The sequence below is a fragment of the Harpia harpyja genome, chromosome 6, assembly GCF_026419915.1.
Source record: "Harpia harpyja isolate bHarHar1 chromosome 6, bHarHar1 primary haplotype, whole genome shotgun sequence".
In the NCBI taxonomy this organism is placed as follows: domain Eukaryota; kingdom Metazoa; phylum Chordata; class Aves; order Accipitriformes; family Accipitridae; genus Harpia; species Harpia harpyja.
In genome coordinates this window covers 36,509,742-36,525,169 of record NC_068945.1, presented here as the reverse complement: position 1 = coordinate 36,525,169, position 15,428 = coordinate 36,509,742, and the positions used below count along the sequence as shown (strand labels likewise).

The window sequence follows — 15,428 nt, the reverse complement described above, 5'->3', positions numbered from 1 at the left end:
TAGCACAAATCAGCTGCTGTTAGTGTTTGGGCCATGCTATTCCCTGCTGATAAAACTCTTCTATTTCCCTTCCGCTGCATAAAATGTTGGAGGGCTTAGGAGTTCTTGGAAGTTAAGTTATATATAGTGATTTATCTTTCAGTGATGATTCTTAGTTTTGAATAATTTTTTTTCATTACCCTGCTAGGAAACTTTCCAGCCTTATAAAACTGAAAAAAAAAAAAAAAAAAAAAAAGGAATTGGTTCTTTTGGGGAGATGGCTGCGCTGGAATGGCTTTCATGTGAAGGAAGCACAAGTTGCTCACAGAGCTCCTTGCTTTACAGATTCCTTTATCTTACTTTTAGTCTGTCAGGTGCTTGTTTCACTAACTTGTGGGATACAAATCCAGGGCTATTCATGGGAACAGGGCCAGCGTGTTTTTAACAGCAGATCACCAACAGTCTGCAGCACACAGAGTGATTTCTCTGGCAGTAATCGTACTGATTCTAGCACTAGTGCTAGGCTTTCAGTTTGGACTCTAACGAGCCATGCTGTTATACCTATTTCCAAGTGACTGATGGTGGGTGCAGATAACGAAGTGAAAAATTCCTTTAAATGCAGCTCCTCCTCAGCTGGGTTACCACATGCTACCAAAATAGGCATAATAGTGGGTAAGAGCTTCCACACTTCCAGCATTACCTTGTCAGCTGAAATACAGCAGTGGAGAAAACTGTGCTTGGATTGATTCAGGCAGATTATGCTGAAGGGCCTGCATTTGCAGGCAGTGTTTATTTAGATGTATTAAGGCCAAATACAGAAAACACCCTATAAGCTGAACAAGTTTAATACAGATATATGAAATATTTGAAAGGGTTAGGCCTTCTTTGCCAATTTCTTACCTATGAACTGTTTGCCAAATCAGTAACAGAAGTTGTAACTGGTATTGCAAGGTCACTATATAGGTATTCATATGCTTAGACTATTTTGTACTATCAGCTGGTACAGTGGGTTCTCAACTGTCATTCCAAAGCGAACTTTTAAACACATAATTACATGGAGCTGAAGTAAAAATCATATTGTAATGTCTAATATAAACAGGGTATTCTATTTCAAGTGGTTCAGTCAAAGTAATAAAAATCCAATAATGGGAGGCTTAAAAATAGAACCTTTCCCTTTTATTAATTTAAGCCATTTTAAAGGGCAAAAATATACCATGAAAGCTTATGTTTAGGCTCTTACTTTTCTTTTTTTAACAGGACTGGGAGTTTCCACATTTTATGGGTGATGTTGAAGTGAATCTTCCAGGCTTGCCATCTGCACACATGCAGTTCAAAGTACCTTATTTCCAAAAGATCTTCAAAGAGGAATATCACATACATATAACAGGTATGTAATCTTACAGATTGTGACGCAGTCACACAGTGAACTGCTTCTGTGCAATAAATGTATGCTAACATGTTCTTAACCACATACTTTGTGTGTGTGTGTCCCAGATTACTATTTTTCTATCTGTTTATCTGTCCATATCCACATCATCCATATATAAAAGTCTCAGGGAAATGAGGAACCTGTATCTTACGAATCAGGGACCTGCTGTTTTTCATGGATTTCAGCAACTTCTTGTGACACTAAGTAATACCTAATGTAGCTTCAGAGATCTTTTATCTAAAATTACTCTCCAGGGGAATTAGCAGCTTATTTCATTTTCAGAACTCTTATGCTTTCAGATGCCTTTGCTATGATTTATGCTAATATCTTTTCATAACTTCGGTCATTCTCATCTGGCAAAGGCCACTCATAACCATACTTCCATCAGTCATCTAACCAGAAGCGGACAGTTAAATAACCTCAAATAAAATAGAATTGCAGTTATTCAAATGGATGGTACCTATAGATAAAAAGTACCTGATCCTTGCATACTGTGAGACAGTATTTTAATAACAGTAGGGAATGAAAAAGAGAAGAAGGTTAAACAGGGATAAATATTTTGGTTTTACCTTCAAGCTATGCAGAAGGAGCATAGCTCCTCTCTCTACATTGGGAAGAGTTGGATAATAACGGATAGCAAAAGAAGGCAGGTGTGGATTGACAGGGGTCTTCAACTGCTAATATAAACAATCACAGGACATGATACTGTACAGGAGTAAGATAGATGAGAGCATCCAATGACACAGCCATATGAAACTCCCTGCAGAGCAGGGACAAAAGGAGCATTCAGAGATGAAAAAAAGATAAGGCCAAGAGCTAGCAAGTGAGTCACAAGCTCACCAGGCAGCAAAAGCCAAGGGAAGAGAATGCGCCAAGGAGGAAAGAATGATGAACCCAGGACTCAGTCAAGACAGGCTGAATGAGGCCTCAGAAAAGGCATTTTCAGCAGAGAAGGTAGAAATCTGAGATTAAAAAACAGAAAAGAAGAGAAAATGAGTGCAAAAGTTACCTGCTGGCTATTGAATGGGGGAAGGCAAATGGGCCAGTAGGAAGTACAGATGGAAGGATAGAAAGTTTTTCAAAATTGGATGTAGGTGCCCTGCTGGAATACTGAGAGAGAACAGACAGCCAGCAAGAAGAAAGAAGGGCTGGGGCATGTCTGAATGAGACACTAGTGGTTTATGGAGCAGGATGAAGTAAATGATCTCATGGTCAGTAACTAAAAGGTGTACGGTGAGAGAAGATGGGATGTGTACATGACGAACACATTTTTCTCTCCCAAGTGAGCAAAAAGGGAAAGGAGAAAAAAAGTAATAGTATAAGCATCAAATATTTGCTGTGAATAATAGGCATGCTATTCAGGGATAGCGAAAAAGATTTTTTTTCTGTTTCTCAAGACTAGAGCATGAATTTGGAGAGACTCAGTTCCACAAGGCTCCCAGATGACCAGCAGTTACTCCATTGTATAAGGAGGAGTAGCGGAATGGGTGCACAGAGGAGCATGAACAGTGACTGAAGCATGGAAGGGTGGGCTGCCCCATCAGGTACAGAAGCTCAGGATATAATTAATGTAGATGAAAAACAATGAGTGGTAGAAGAGGGACTGAAGGGCAAAGAACAGTTTTGCATTGTAGAAGAGACAGGGATATTGGTGATAATCAGGAAAGAGCAAAGAATAAGCAACAGCAAAGAACATAAATTAGGGATCAGAAATACAACTGTTAGCAGTGCTGCTCTTTGAAAACAGACCAACTGAGAGAAACCAGTATTTATGCATTGTAGAGTCTTCTGCAGAGAGGACTGGAGGCCTCTCTGATTTTCTGGTGAGAAGGCATTCTTTTAATGAGGATGAGCTAATGAATAGGGGCTGAGGAATATTTTTCCCTGCTCAGCATTAACAAGGTCCATTTATTAGATTCACTAGACAAATCAATCCATTTGACTGCACATCACGTACTCTGTCTACTGAGTGCCTGTTTTATCTCGGTGCTGCACCACCCTTTAGGAGATCTAATAAGCAGCCATAACACATGGCACAAGAACCTCCCTTTGGGTAAGTTTTGCTTGAACCATCTGTTCTTGCCATCAGTTCTTGTCTTAGGTTAGGGTATAATCTTGGATCATTTTCAAGCTCTAGTTATTGTGTGGATGTGTCGATACTTGTAATTTTCTACTCAAATCAAGGAGCTAATAAAAGAAAGAAAGAACTGGTTCAATATATATATAACAAGATGAATGTAATCCAAACTAAAATGAGGGTAGAGTGATGTGCATGAATGCAACTGCAGCAGATGACATGGGGGTAGGACACTGATAATGGCAGGAAGCCTGCTGTATTTAAGCCCTGTTTAATACATGGGATCCAGAATGTTAAATTTAACCGTAGGACTTCTTTTTAGTAACAAGCATGAAAAGAAGACTAAGGCCTGAATATCGTTTATTTTAGTAGAATCGTAGAATCAAGGAATGGTTTGGGTTGGAAGGGACCTTAAAGATCATCTAGTTCCAACCCCCCTACCATGGGCAGGGACACCTTCCACTAGACCAGGTTGCTCAAAGCCCCATCCAACCTGGCCTTGAACACTGCCAGGGATGGGGCAGCCACAACTTCTCTGGGCAACCTCTTCCAGTGCCTCACCACCCTCACAGTGAAGAACTTCTTCCTTACATCTAATCTAAATCTACCCTGTTTCAGTTTAAAGCCATTACCCCTTGTCCTATCACTACATGCCCTTGTAAAAAGCCCCTCTCCGGCTTTCTTGTAGGCCCCCTTTAGGTACTGGAAGGCTGCTAGAAGGTCTCCCTGGAGCCTTCTCTTCTCCGGGCTGAACAACCCCAACTCTCTCAGCCTGTCTTCATAGCAGAGGTGCTCCAGCCCCTAGATCATCTTCACGGCCCTCCTCTGGACTTGCTGGAACAGGTCCATGTCCTTCTTATGCTGGGGGCCCCAGAGCTGGATGCAGTACTGCAGGTGGGGTCTCACGAGAGTGGAGTAGAGGGGGAAAATCACCTCCCTCAACCTGCTGGTTACGCTTCTTTTGATGCAGCCTGGGATATGGTTGGCATTGTGGGCTGCAGATGCACATTGCTGGGTCATGTTGAGCTTCTCATCAACCAACACCCCCAAGTCTTTCTCCGCAGGGCAGCATCAATCCATTCTCCACCCAGCCTGTATTTGTGCTTGGGATTGCCCCGACCCATGCGCAGGACCTTGCACTTGGCCTTGTTGAACTTCATGAGGTTTGCAGGGGCCCACCTCTCAAGCCTGTCAAGGTCCCTCTGGATGGCATCCCTTCCCTCCAGCGCGTCGACTGCGCCACACAGCTTGGTGTCGTCGGCAAACTTGCTGAGGGTACTTGCTATAGGGATAAAATCAGGCTGTAAATCTATGACCTGTGCCCTGATTTGTAGAAACTGGAAACCCTTTTCTCCCAAATAGCAAAGAGAAAGAAAGCATGGCTGAAACAACATTTACCATATTTTTCCTGGCAAACTTTATTCTTCATACATTCTTTTACAGTCTGTTTTAGTCACTGTTGTTTGATATAAATAAGAGCAGCCCTAGGACTCCCCTGAGCAGCCCTATTTGGTGCTGGGTTGCTCTAATGAGCAACAGTCCCACAAAGAAGCAGCTCAAAGTAAAGGGACATCCAGAGGGTTAAAAGACTTTAAACCACCTTTCTGTTGTTGTATGCTTAATGGCTTCATGCAATTCTGTACAGTTGAAGGATTTCTCAGTTACATGCTCGGTGTTGCCAACTCTCCTGATTTTATCACAAGTCTTAAGACAGTTGCTTTTCTTTTTTTTTTTTCAATTTTGTCTTAAAGTCTTAGCTCCTGAATTCAGTGGCTACATGACAATTTCAGCTTTCATAAAATAAAGCTCATGATTGCAGAGAAAAAAAAATGACATGTTGTTTCTGCATAACTCCATGTCTAAAAAAGCAGATAAATAAAACAGTACTAAGTGTATTATTTTTAATCTATCTTGCTACTTTAAACTAGTAACATGCTTTCTTAGGCCTGACTTGTGATTTCTCAATGTTGTAAGTTGGCAGTAATATTGAATTAACATCTACAGCCTGTAGCTGATATGCTTCAGTGTAATTTTAAATTTACTATCAAAAACGTATCTTATTTTCACTGGTAACCAAGTAACTCATTTTGCTCAAATTTCTTTGCATCTAGGAACTCCTAGCAAGCACCTACTCAGTATTAAATTTTTCTGTCCTGTTTTGATAGCTGCTTTTATCTATGAACATCAAAAATAACTTGAATTCCTGCATCTGCTTAACTCATCTGGATTTCCCTTGACAGATGGTTCTTTGCAAAGTGTGTGTTTTCCTTCTTGGGCTGCTGTTTATGAAAATACATAGTCTATCCTAGTTTCTGTAATACCCAGGGAAATTTGTAGAACTTAAAAGTAAATTTTGTTACTTCAGATTCTTTCATGGTTAAAAGGCACTAGGGGCCTGGCTGGTACCCATTAATAGCAGCACTGGAGATCCGAGAGCATCTGCTGTCAAGTATGTGGATAAGTTTCAAATAGGAAATGTTAAGGTTTGGGTATCAAAACAGTTGGGAGATTTTTCTGACTGTTTATAAACGTTTTTCTGAGTGCTGATCTAGCCAGAGTACCCTTCCACCCAAAGGAGAAACCATCACCTTCGTGGCTCGTGAATGCCTAGCATGGCTGGCTTGCGGAGTTAAAAGTGTGTCTAGATTCAGGCCAAGCATCGGCTACACAGAGAAGCCTGAGGGAGCCCATGGGCAAAAATAGAAAGGTTAGAGGTAAAAACAAAGCTGTCCGTACACACAGATGTGAAAAAACCTCAGAGGATTTGCGGCTTAGTTCAGCTGTGAGTGGTCTGTATGCATGTATCTAGCTAATAACACTAACGTGACAGAAGATAGGAAGAACATTTTGAAGATACCTGAATGTTTTACAGAGGTGTCTGAATGTGTTTAGACAAAAATTGCAATTGAGATGAGAGTCTAAAGTCAACATTTCCTACACTAGCCTCTGGCTGCGATTGCACAGCATGAGGCCACTTAAGTCTAGCCTTAATAAGTGGAATTTTCACGTTTCCTCTTGACCTCAGGAGGGATGCTGAGGACTGGCTTCTACATGAGATCTCTTTTCTAGGACATGACTGTTCTGTTACAGAGTGGACGTACAAAAATAAAAATGCTCCAGAATCAGTAGCAGGTTTGGGATATGTGGAACTGCAGGATCTGCCTCAATTGCCCAGTAAATCAGTTGCACGTGGGATTGTGGACTGGTTGCTGAACCTCTCATAGAACTTATCAGCCTCTTTAAAAATGACCACTGCCCAAACATCTTGTGCAGCTGGTGAAAATAGGTACCTTTCTGGAAAAAGGAAAAAGAAAAATCCATACCTCTTTCACCATGAGAAGGCCCCTGGCATTCACGTGCAGAGCACAGTTCAGCTTCCGCAGGGAGGGGAGAGTGTTTCTAAGCAGAGTCCCATATAGGCTGGTGTTCAGAGCATGGACCTACGATGCAGGTCCAAACCGCCATAAGCGGAGGTTGTTCTAGGGTCAAGGCTTTGCTTCTGGTGAGTGCCCTAGCTATGAAGGTACAATTGTCCTCAACATCATACTTTCTCAGAAAATAGGAATCGAGTTTTCATCCCCAAATAGTGGTTGTAGGCTACGATGCCTAGAAAAAGGTTTCACATTTGCATCACAGCCTCACAAGGACACCCAGTGCATGCTCTTGGCTAGCTACATACCTCAAATTTTTCTTTTGGGGGATCATTATCGCACCAAATTTCAATATTGCACATTTCCAAATACACCAAACCAGATTCCTGACTGTCTAAACGTCATGTGTAGCACATAAGGACATCAGCGCTGTGAAAGCCAGTTATTAACCAGGCCTTTTTTTAGGCAGTACATGGCTGAATGACACAGCCTATTTTACCACCTGATTTTCTTCATTGTAACTTCATTGAAGAGTCTTGGTATAATTCTTTGCAGTTTGCTGAAATGATTGACTAGCCTTCCAGTCTTGAGAGCTGATCTTACTACATCCTTCCATTTCAAATTGTCTCTGTGAAAAATCCATCTGCTCCAAGAAGGGCTAAATAGTGCCAGGTATATGCTTGTATTCTTGGCCACACAGCTCTCACTGGAGTAGAGCCAACCCTCGAGCAATAGTGGTACTGATCCTACAGAAATTGGTTAAGACACAAATTAAATGACTTCATAGCATGGGTCTCCATTTGCCCTTACCACTTTTCATCTGGAATGAAAGTTGAAGAACTTATAACTGTACAAGAAACTATAAATATGTTTTTAAAGAAAATTAATATCTATAGCTTCATAATGTATTTGTTCTGACCCCATAAACTTGAGCTTGTTTATGCACAAGGTGAGAGGTCAGGAGTGACTTCAAATTTACTGAGCTTATTTCCTATATAAGCTTGATATATAACTTAAAATTTGCTATAAAAAGCATTATGCTAAAATGAAGTTGTGGTAGACCATCATTTCATACACATAGATTATACACATGTATAATGTTAAAGGCTGGTCAGTATAATAAGTCTCAAAAATTACTTGTCATGGGGAATTATCATCAAATAGATGTTTGTGAGTGGAGGCTGTCAAATCTCTTGGTTCAGTTTGCTTCAACACATTCATCAGTGATCTAGAAGGATTGCTTGGTAAACTGGACTTATTTGGCTATCACGCCTGCCAGTACAGCAGTAAAGTACATGTCTTGGAAGAGGGATAGACAGCAGAGGACACTGTATTCTGAAAAGAGGCAAATACTTTCTGTAAGTAGCCAAGACAGCACTAACTCCCAGTCATTTTGTGTCTAGGGAGATTAACGCAGCCCTTGGCTACAGGGAATACTGAGTAGGAGTAGGAAGATGTCATTGTGTTCATATATTGTTATGGTGAGACTGTTACTCAAATACAGTGTTTGGTTGTGGTGACAACAGTTTTCAAAAGAAAAGGAAAAATCATAAAGCTCATCGAGCATGACAGTGATACAGAGGATGGAAAAATTGTCTAGAAATGAGAAATTTAAGGAGTTGCGAGAAGATCCACTATAGGACAGAGGCAGGTCTCAGGCAACAAGCTGCCACTTAGACATACAGGTTGCGATTCATCTTGGTTAACTGGGATGTCTGCATCTAAGCTGTTTGTCTAAGCACCCTTTATCGTTGTCCTGGTTTCAGCTGGGATAGAGTTAACTGTCTTCCTAGTAGCTGGTACAGTGCTATGTTTTGAGTTCAGTATGCGAAGAATGTTGATAACACTGATGTTTTCAGTTGTTGCTCAGTAGTGTTTAGACTAAAGTCAAGGATTTTTCAGCTTCTCATGCCCAGCCAGCGAGAAAGCTGGAGGGGCACAAGAAGTTGGCACAGGACACGGCCAGGGCACCTGACCCAAACTGGCCAATGGTGTATTCCATACCATGGGACGTCCCATCTAGTATAGGAACGGGGAAGTGGGGGCGGGGAATCGCCACTCGGGGACTGGCTGGGTGTCGGTCGGCAGGTGGTGAGCAATTGCACTGCGCATCATTTGTACATTCCAATCCTTTCATTATTGCTGTTGTCATTTTATTAGTGTTATCATTATCATTATTAGTTCCTTCTTTTCTGTCCTATTAAACCGTTCTTGTCTCAACCCACCGGTTTTGCTTCTTTTCCTGATTTTCTCCCCCATCCCACTGGGTGGGGGGGGAGTGAGCGAGCCGCTGCGTGGTGCTTAGTTGCTGGCTGGGGTTAAACCACGACAATCGTCCACACTGTGCTCCTGCCTGCCTAACTCTGTCTAGGAGCTGAGTGGAGGAGTTTCAAGTTCATGCTTTTCATGAAACAGGAATAATTGAAATGCATCTCTCTCTTAGATCAGGTGAGCACTCAAATTCTTAACGTAAGGGGGGTGGAGCCTTTTTTAGATAGATCCATCTTAGAAGGGATTCACAATTACAAAACCACAGGGTAGGATAGATGCTACATGAAGCCTAAGATCAAGCACCTGCCTACCTCTATTCAGCATTTTTTGTGTTTTCTGCTAGCTTCTGAGTCAATTTCTTCACCAGGAGCAGGCTGCCAACTCAATTCTTACTCCTTAGGTGGTTTGCTCTACATATGTTCCATTTAGGACTATGTGGTCACAGAGGTGATTGATGTGAAATCCGCTGGGTGCCATCATGCCTAAAGAGGAGGCAGGTCGTGGCTCAGCATTGCAATGTCTAAGTTTCCTTTGTCAGTCATACCTGAAACCTACAATCCGGAAAACCATAAGAGTGTATTTCGGCCTTTATAAAGGCTGTCTCAAAAATGTCCCCATTTCATTATGCTTCGTATTTTGATCTTTCAGTTGTCTGTTTTCTCCCTATACACCTTCAGTCTTGCTGTGTCTAGCTGAAGGGAAAGAGAAATACTGGTCCTACATGAGTTTTTCCCCTTCCTACCATCCGTAGGGTCTGGGAGATCCCTCTGGAAAGTCACCTATCTTGCCTCTGCAGAAACACAAAGTACCACAGATAATATTTTGATGAAGTCAATAACAAAAGAGGTGGAAGGTTTTTTTGGATGGGCTTATGATGCGTTTGCCTGGGAAAAGAATATGACTTAAAGAATTAACTTTGGGACAATGCAGCAAGGGGTTGCTTTCTGGTTGAAACAGCTTTCTGGTTGAAACACAGAGTAATATTTGATGACAAATTATTGTCTCAAAAAGTGTCCAAGGGAACAACCATAATAGAGAAAGGAAGTTCAGAGTACAGTAAATCATGTTTTCTTTCAGACTGGCCATAGATAAACAGATAATGGTTCTAATATTTGTTTCATTGTAATTTGTATTTAGCCTATTTGCCTAAGGAAATGAGAATTACGTGACCATGTTCTCTGTGTGGGTTGGTCTCACTCTATCCAACACTCAGCATCAAATAACTTTTGAACCCACGGCCAGTTTCAAAAACATTTTTCAGAGGGTGGGAATCCAAAACATAGTGACATTATCATTGTGTCCTAAAAAATGGTGGTTAGGTAAAGGAGAATCATCTAAGTCAGTGCCCAGCTGAGAAAAAGGCAGGGAGAAGTCAGCCATTATATTCTATTTGACAGCAGCCAATTGATCAGTGAGTATGTGTGTCCCAGCCAGCCCGTCAGCACACACTATGCAAGATATATTCTGTCTCTGTCTGTTGAAAGGTCATACATGATGGGGAAGCTAGGGTTATTCTGATGGAGAGAAGCACATGAAATACAGGGCAAGAATCCGCAGGAAACAGCATCAAGCTATATTGTATTGTTTGTTATTGTATTTCATATTTTAACATCATTTTCAGTGTCTTGGTGTTGTTTTAAGAAGCTTAAATATTATAAAATGTGGTGATAATCTTCTAAAAGCTTAATTTTCTCTAACAAACAGGTCAATTATAATATTGATGAAAACCCAGAAAAAAAGATAGAGGAGTTATTCAGGAATTATGTGAACAGGATTGGCTGCAAGGTCTCTTCAGTGCAGTTTGATTTCTGGATAGTGACAATAACACAAGAGAATGAACATTCTTGTTCATCTTCAGTCTAAGTATAATCTAGACTGAAGAGGACAATTAAACACAATTGTCGCAATACAAGGGGTTACCCTCCTTACCCTCCTGGAGCATTCTGGTCATACAATTTGAATGCACAGACTTTCAGGAACTGGAATCCATTTATTCTTTACAAGCCAATGGCATAAATAATTTGATAATACTCTGATACATTCATTTTCTTTTTCACTTGAAACATACTTAAATATGATTCCAGTATAGACCAATATCATTCATCACCAGCAGGAACATTCCTCCATGAATGTCCTTTCACATAATGCTGACATGTAGATTTGATGGGTCATCAAGGCACAGGTGAGATTTTAATATATGTTCAGCTAGAATGTAAGAGATGCTTTGACTATGACAATAGTATAATTTCTTTTGTGTATTGATAGAATAGGTTAGAAGGGACAACTGGAGTTCATCTGTTCCAACACCCTACTCAAAGCAGAGCCAACTTTGCAATTGCATAAAGTTATCTTTAACGCCTTTTGGATGTCTGGAGGAAGCATGCAAAAGAGCAATTTTAAATAATAAAAGGAGAAAGGTTTCCTCCTCCAGTACTGCAGGAGCTTAATGTTACACTATGAGTCACTCCTTGGAGGAGTTTCTCACTACACGGACTATAGGAAAAGCTAAGCTGACTAGCCTCCCAAGACTACAATCAGCCCTTGCTATTTCTCGAGGGTGTAATATCTCTAAATCACAGTTTACCCAGTTGCCCCCACCTGAATATGTCTGTGCACCATGGTTGGTATATCAAACAATATATGTATATACTCTTAACATTTACATAATTACCAACCCCCAAAACTTCAGTCACTTCAGTCATTCCTGGTATATAAACAGTTCTATCAAATATGGCCTTTTCATGGAAGATTTCCATGTGAATATTTTTTAAGCCCTGGAATTAATGCTTTTTTAGGTTTATTGATCTATACCACATCACCTAGTGGTCTAATCAACAGGTCACCTACAAACTGCAGTGTGAATTCAATTTATATACTGCTGTCCTTGTGTTACAAAATTATTTTATTATGAGCCCAGACCTAATTGTGAAATATTAGGGGATATTCAGCATAAATCTGACTGTGGTGGAAATCTTACTACAACTTTGCTTTACAGGTTAATAAAAAAAGGATTTTTTTTCTCTGAGTAGCTTTTATGTATGGCTGCATTTGTACTGCTTCTAAAAAGGATATTTCAGATGACAGAACTTTCTTTTTCCAAACAGGCAAATGGTTTAACTATGGAATTATCTTCCTTGTTTTAATCTTGGATCTGAATATGTGGAAGAACCAAATATTTTACAAACCTCATGAATATGGTCAATATATCGGTCCTGGACAGAAGATCTACACAGTGAAGGACTCGGAAAGCTTGAAAGACCTTAACAGAACTAAGTTATCTTGGGAGTGGAGATCCAATAACACTAACCCGTTGACCAACCGGACCTATGCCGAAGGAGACATGTTCTTGCACAGCAGATTCACAGGCTCTAGCCTTGATGTCAAATGCCTGGCTTTTATTCCAAGTTTGTTGGCTTTTGCTTTGTTCGGTTTCTTCATCTGGTTCTTTGGGCGATTTCAGAAAACTGACCAAGGCATGGAGAATTTAGACAAATCATACACAAGAATGAAACGAAAGTCACCGTCAGATATGGGAATGACACGAGAAAATACACAGGTGTTAGTAGAAGAACCATTAAGTTTTCAAGAGCCACATCTCGTATCCATAAAATCAGACTTAAGTGAAATAGTTTTTAATTCTTCTCTCCTAACTTCTGAAAACTTGAATGCACAACTGAATGAACAAGATAGCCCTTTACAGCCAGTACCAGAGTCCTCTGTCCCTAAGAGTAATCCTGTGAAATAGAGGCAAATACCCAGGAAAATCAGTTTAAATAAGCAGTTACTATAAGATTTCAGTTTTACCTTTTGTAAGTTAAGATTTACATAGTGTTTAGAATAAGAAACTCAACCTATACCAAAAGGTGCTCAGCATGCTTTTTCTAGGAATTTTGGTTTTTATTTGTATTATAGTACGTGCCTACTGTATATCTAACATTCCTTTATAGATTGCTTCCCAAAATTGCACAAGCTATTTATTAATACATTACCTTAACTGTATAATAGTGTATTAGATGATTACTTGCAGGTATAAAATTCTACCATGGTGGTGCCTTGAGACATTAAACTGTTTTTTAACTCAACACCAGATGTATAGCACAGTTCTTCTGATCTATTTTGCAAAGCTTTTCGTATATGGTTATTTCAAGTATCATTTGATGTCTTGACAGAGGAGATAAATATAGTTATTCCTAAAGAAGGGTTTCTGTTAGGACATCACAACTTGACTTTGTTATTTACTGATCTGTGAAGCCAATGACTTTGATGACCGGACTGCAGAGAAGCATGTTGATTACCTTTTAATTTTTGCTGGCTAGCTGCCAAACACAAATACAGATTCATTATGCAGTAAACAGTGGAGTGATAATACAGCATGGGTCACTACTTGTGAAAATATGACTTTCTCCATCAGTAATAGCAATTAGGTGATAATGCCTAATTATATTTTTCCTAATTAAAGATAAACTGCTCCTTGATTAAAAGTTTTGCCCTTCACCTTTTAGAAACAGAGGTGAAAATACATGGTCAAAGCAACTCTTTCCATCATCACGCCAAACCTATGCAACATCAAAGAGCCAATGGAGTGATTACGGTAAAGGACACAAAGCCCATTAAATCCAGTGTTCGTGCGGTTCGGTGCAGATACGGTCTGGGCATACGTGAAATATACATAGAAACACACCACATATAGACAGACTAACTTCTCCAAATACTGAAGAAAGGTTTAGGGGTTTTAATTAAAATAGATTAATAATTGAATTTTATTGTACCCTTTTTTTCCCCTTCATTCATTATCCATGAATAAGTGTAACCTGGAAGCAGAAACATAGAGAAACTGGGTTTTTTGCTTTTTTGAAGGGGACTTTGTAATATGAATTCCTCTGCTGTCTGATCAAACTACATGCACTAGAGAAACTGTATATCTAAAACATCAGAAAGACTCTGATTTGCCTCTGATTTAGTTCTATATTGTTGTTACAAGTTACTAAATAAGAAGTCATTTTTAAGTCTGAATTATTTCCCTGTCATTTACTGGTGTTGCTGTATTTTGTCTTTGTGACTTTTTTATCTCCGTTGTTTTGATCTATCTGCTTTTAAGTTTTTGGAATGTTGAATTTAGCATGCATAATAGTACTATGCATTTATTAACTGTCACTTGAGAGCCAATTTTAATAAACATCATTCAACAATTGTTTATTATGAGGCAGGAACATAGTCTGTTAGTTTTGCAATTTTTTAAAACATTTTACCCGTGCATTGTCCTTCTTAAAATCATAAGTATTTCTGACACTAAAAAAGACAGGCAGTATCACAGTAATGTCAAAATCAAATATTTTGCATATGGAACACTTAATATTTAATCAGGAGAAAGTTCACTTTATAATCATACTAAATTTTTATCCATTAAAAATTATGACTAAAAATAAATCTGTTAGCCTTTGCCCACTGCAGTCTATAAACTTATTTAATTGACTTAAGATATAGTCAAAGACAAGCCATTAATTACTAATGGTAAAACGCTGTGAGATCCTGCTTGTACTATATAAGAGGTGACTATATTGATGTTTGACTTTCAAATAGCATTTGATTTCTTGAGTAGTTACAGAAATAGCTGGTTAATTTTGCAGATACATGCTTCTCTGTATGTTTTGGACACTGTAAACCCAAGTACTGAAAACTCATTTCTCCTTTTTGTGCATAGGAGTGGTTCAAGCCATTAATATGTAGGCAGAAAATGAAAGAATTACTTGAGCCTTACAGCCTGCATGATTACACGACTCTGAGAAAACTGTTATTAAGCAACTGATCCGCAGCTAAAATAATTCTGTGACCTCACATTGAGTTAATGCTTTTAAAGTCATTATAAGCCTGCATGAAAGAGAGAAAAGCATCAAGTAATCCTAGATTTTGCATGAGTATTTAAATTAATGGTCAAGCAGAGAGACTGCTTATATCGTGAATTCAGAAGTTAAAAGATTCAGTGTAGCCACTCACCATGGTCAACTCATCAATTTAATTAAAGGAGGAAGGGCTCCTCGGTTGTGTGGGAGTCTCATTTGTAAACACAGGCACAGCTGGGAGAAGAGAGGAGTATTTCCACTCTCCACTTCCAGTGCTGAGCAGCCTGAGTTAGGTGGCTAGGCTTGCCCTAAGCTCCTTCTGAAGCAGGCAGAGACTTGGGAGCCGACCACCCTAAAGGTGATTCAGTACCTAACTTAGTCATTTATCCCTGTGTTAGTCAAGTAGCGCAACTCAGCAGGAATGGGTTTGTGGAGCGAAACGGTGCTGAAGACCCAGTACC

General features: G+C 39.7%; 1 protein-coding gene across 4 annotated transcripts in view; it reads left to right on the top strand.

Moving 5' to 3' along the window:
* Positions 1-14,568, top strand: part of TMEM117 (transmembrane protein 117) — a 241,477-nt gene extending 226,909 nt beyond the window's left edge. For all 4 annotated transcript variants that reach the window (XM_052788714.1, XM_052788715.1, XM_052788713.1 and 1 more), the window contains 2 exons: positions 1,237-1,366; positions 12,232-14,568. In XM_052788714.1, coding sequence (XP_052644674.1) covers positions 1,237-1,366; positions 12,232-12,872 — 771 coding nt within the window. In that variant the 3' untranslated portion in view covers positions 12,873-14,568. The remainder of the gene's footprint in view (positions 1-1,236; positions 1,367-12,231) is intronic.
* Positions 14,569-15,428: the final 860 nt, after the last annotated feature.